The 3,563-nt window shown below is 29.8% G+C and overlaps 1 protein-coding gene across 1 annotated transcript; it reads right to left on the bottom strand.

Moving 5' to 3' along the window:
• Positions 1 to 1,096: 1,096 nt before the first annotated feature.
• Positions 1,097 to 1,935, bottom strand: LOC121210038 (10 kDa chaperonin 1, chloroplastic-like). The gene is made up of 4 exons (XM_041082114.1): positions 1,798 to 1,935; positions 1,663 to 1,710; positions 1,513 to 1,560; positions 1,097 to 1,215 (listed from the first exon to the last, which is right to left on the bottom strand). Exons 1-4 carry the CDS (start codon positions 1,933 to 1,935, stop codon positions 1,147 to 1,149), a joined length of 303 nt encoding a protein of 100 aa, XP_040938048.1. The 3' UTR covers positions 1,097 to 1,146.
• Positions 1,936 to 3,563: the final 1,628 nt, after the last annotated feature.

The raw sequence follows: 3,563 nt of genomic DNA, 5'->3' as shown, positions 1-3,563 counted from the left end.
AAATATGCATTTAAATAATGTTCAAATTAGTTAATATTATGATATTTTAATAAGAATATAAAAATAATTTATTATAACTTATTGTTAATATTTTAATATATAATATTAATTTTAAATTTAATAAATAATATTAATTATTTATTAAATTTAATTAGAATATATAAACTATATTTTAAATATTTAAATATAATCATTAAATATTTGTAATTAGATATTAACACAATTGTATTATTTTAAAAAATGATTTTTTTAATTTTTAATTAATGATTTTAATACATTTGTATTATTTTATTTTAAAATATAATTTGAATATATAACCCATTTTAGATATTAACATAACATAGAAAACATAAACCTACAACATTAAAATAGTACATGTATTTGGATTAAAGTTTCAAAAAGGGATAATATTTATATACCAAATATATATACTAAAAATTTTACATTAGCATTTACAATTTAAAGTGAATTCATTAAACTAGAAGCTATAGCATCTCTTGTTAATTCCATTTCAATACCACTTGAATTGTTTGATTCACCATCATCATCAACATCATCATCATCACTTTCTCCATCAAGCACATTTTCTAAATCAATAATATTCTCATATGCCCTGTTAATATTTTCATATTCCATAAAATCTGCATCATTTCGATCGACATATTTTCAGATAAAATTATGCATCACCATTGTAGCAACAACGATTATCGTTTGCTTTTCAAAATTATAACTTCGCCTTTCTGCCATAAAAAAATGTCTTACAGAAATGAAATACCAAAGTTTTAAGAATTTACATGACTTACCACTTGAAGAACATAGAGATGCATAATGTTTCTAGCCATTTGTGAGAACAAGAAAATATCTTCTAGAATTTGTTGAAAAATCAATGAAATCAAAATAGTTGGTATATTTCACAACTCACATGGAGTCAAATTTTTAACGAGTTCATATTATTCGCCAAAAATTTTATGAAGGCATGTTTAAGAACACCAAGCTTTCTTAACATCTAAACAATTATTATCATCTCCAATAAGTTACTAACATAAATGTAGCAGCAACTGAACAACATTGTAATTGCAAATAACAACTGCTCAATTCTGAAATACAATTGATTCTTCATCTTAAAACAAAAGACCAGAAGAAACTTCAATCAACTTCAGCTAACAAGTAACTCTCTTTACAAAACACATGCCTAGTATCTGTTCCCAAATCCACCTACAAGCAACACAATAGCATTTTAGAAACCTCATGTGCAGTGCACCCAACTTTTTGAAATATAATATTACTACTATGTTCGTCAAAGAAACTTATGGCCTAATGAATGAACTAGAGATTATGACTAAAAAAATTCATCGCTATAACATATACTATCATTTTAATAGTTAGTGATAGTCTTATTGCTAAACTTGCAAGTTACTAGAATTTCTTTTCTAACTAGGCTGAATATTGACATATAAGACAACCCAAGGTAAAACAAAATGATATTTTCGCCAAAAAAGAATGCTAACTAACCTCATAAGCATTTATATTCGAGAAAAAAACTGCAAAAGTATAATAATTCTTTTAGATTTTATTAGAAGAATAACTACATACGAAAATGGAAAAATTTTGACAGACATCACTTAGCATGAGATTGCTTAGAAAATTCCTAAATTCGTTTACCTTCTTTCTAGGCTCCACTTTTCCCACTTCGACACCAACTGAAACTATCTGAGGTTGAAATCATAAAATGAATTAAGACATCTCAAGCATTCATTTGAAAAGGGGAAAAATTTGTTTAACAAATTGTCATCATACCTCCATTATCAGGTACCTTTCAAACTTGACAATTGATTTGGGCAACAAAACCCCACCAATTGATTTTGATGGTATAAAAATTGCAATCCATTTTCTCAACAATTGGCAATAGTAGTGGGACAAACAGAAGATATTCATCACATGAGACTAGCACAAAATAGATAATTTCTCAAAGGGAGCCTAATGATTTACAAGTTTATACACCATAACCTAGAAATGTGCATTCATCCACCAATAGGTCATCATGTAGATATACTTCTATGCTTAAAGTGCTCACTAAGTTAATGTCAAGAGTTAACAAGATACAGACTCACTTAATGAAACTACTTGACAATATAAATATAGAGTAGTGAAACCAACATCAATTAAGAATAACAAACTTATGTAACTCAATATTCATATAAATTCAAAGGATAGGGAATGGAAGTGAAAAACAACAAAGATAAAAAAAAAATTAAAAACCCTTCAACATTATCATTGCCCTTTGAAGGCAAATGTTTGTCACAGGAAAAGTTAGAAAAAAAAAGAAATGAGCCCCATCCCGTTAAAAAATCAAACAATCAATTGTTGTAAGATTTTTTTTCTTGTTTCATCATAAATCAGAGATTCAAATATTTCAATCCAATATCAAGAGCTAAAAAACCTGATTCTTTCACAAGCCAAAACAATTGCAGAAAATAACTAAACTAAGAATAAGGAACAATTAAAGAGAAGAAGAGAACAACTAAAATAGTCGCAGAAGAAAAGAAGTTCACCTATGGAAGAATTAAAGAAGAATTGTAATGCCCTGACTTCTTTATTTCTGTTTTTGTGAGTATTTGACACAAACATCTATTTGATTCAATAGTTAAGTGTTTTGGGTGTGTGAGAAAGGTCTTGGGTTCAAGTCTCACCTTTTTTAATTTTGTTATTTTTTAGACCAAGCCTTATCCTTTTTTAGTGGGCTTATATTAAATTTCCTGTAAATCCATATCAGAATGAGCTTGCTGGTTTGAGTGGTAAGGGTGTTGGTGTGTTGGAGGTCTTGTGTTCGAATCCTTGAGCAAGCGTGAGTTTATTTTTGCTCGGCTCTGTGTTAAAATTTCAGTTGTATTAGAATTCTAAGTATTGAATGGTTATGATTGTGGATGTACTGGGATTTGGGTAAAACTTGTTTTTCTAAAAAGTCTTTCTTGGAAAAATCTGACATTCCTTTCCTTCCACTTCTATTTTCCCCTTTTTTTTTCCTACAGAATTTCCCCCTTTTCCTTTCTCGTTTTAACAAAATTGTGCCTTCTTGTTGCGGTATTTCGAATCGTTGTGTTTATTCGCTTGGTAAGTAGAGATAGTATGTTTTTGCTGAGTAGGGAGTTCTCTTTAATCCATTTGGTGTTGTCGAATTTTCATTGATGTTGAACTTGTGTTTTGGCAGCAGCGAATCGAGAATATTGTGACTCGCTTCTTATGGAATCGTAGTAAAAAATTGTTCGAGGTGTTGGGGTAAGCAATGAACGCTTATTTTGAATTGTTGTTGCCTTTTATGGTTACAGTTTAATCGTGTGTTAAGTCTAATTTTAAACGTTGTTATGTCGATCTTTAGGTTTTGGAGGATTCGGGTTTGCTGTAGCATCAAAACGATACCAAGTCTGTATCCGAAACACGAGAAACTGAGTTTTGGAAAAAGTCAAAAATGGCCATTGTCGATGCCACATGAACTTGTGGCCGGCCGTGTGGATGGTCGTGTGCAAGACATGGTCGTGTAGTCGACGAAGGCATGGCTGTACACA

Source organism: Gossypium hirsutum, chromosome A11 (genome assembly GCF_007990345.1).
Source record: "Gossypium hirsutum isolate 1008001.06 chromosome A11, Gossypium_hirsutum_v2.1, whole genome shotgun sequence".
NCBI classification, from domain to species: Eukaryota; Viridiplantae; Streptophyta; class Magnoliopsida; order Malvales; family Malvaceae; genus Gossypium; species Gossypium hirsutum.
The sequence above is the reverse complement of the archived record's forward strand: the minus strand, read 5'-3'. Positions and strand labels throughout refer to the sequence as shown.

What these genes read in the sequence shown, in the direction of transcription:
- LOC121210038 (XM_041082114.1), bottom strand. Translation starts at nt 1,935, where the DNA reads ATGAATATCTTCTGTTTGTCCCACTACTATTGCCAATTGTTGAGAAAA. An exon ending in AAGTGGAGCCTAGAAAGAAG is followed by an intron (nt 1,561 to 1,662) that starts GTAAACGAATTT and finishes AAAATCTAAAAG; the next exon opens with AATTATTATACTTTTGCAGT. An exon ending in CGAATATAAATGCTTATGAG is followed by an intron (nt 1,216 to 1,512) that starts GTTAGTTAGCAT and finishes TGTTGCTTGTAG; the next exon opens with GTGGATTTGGGAACAGATAC.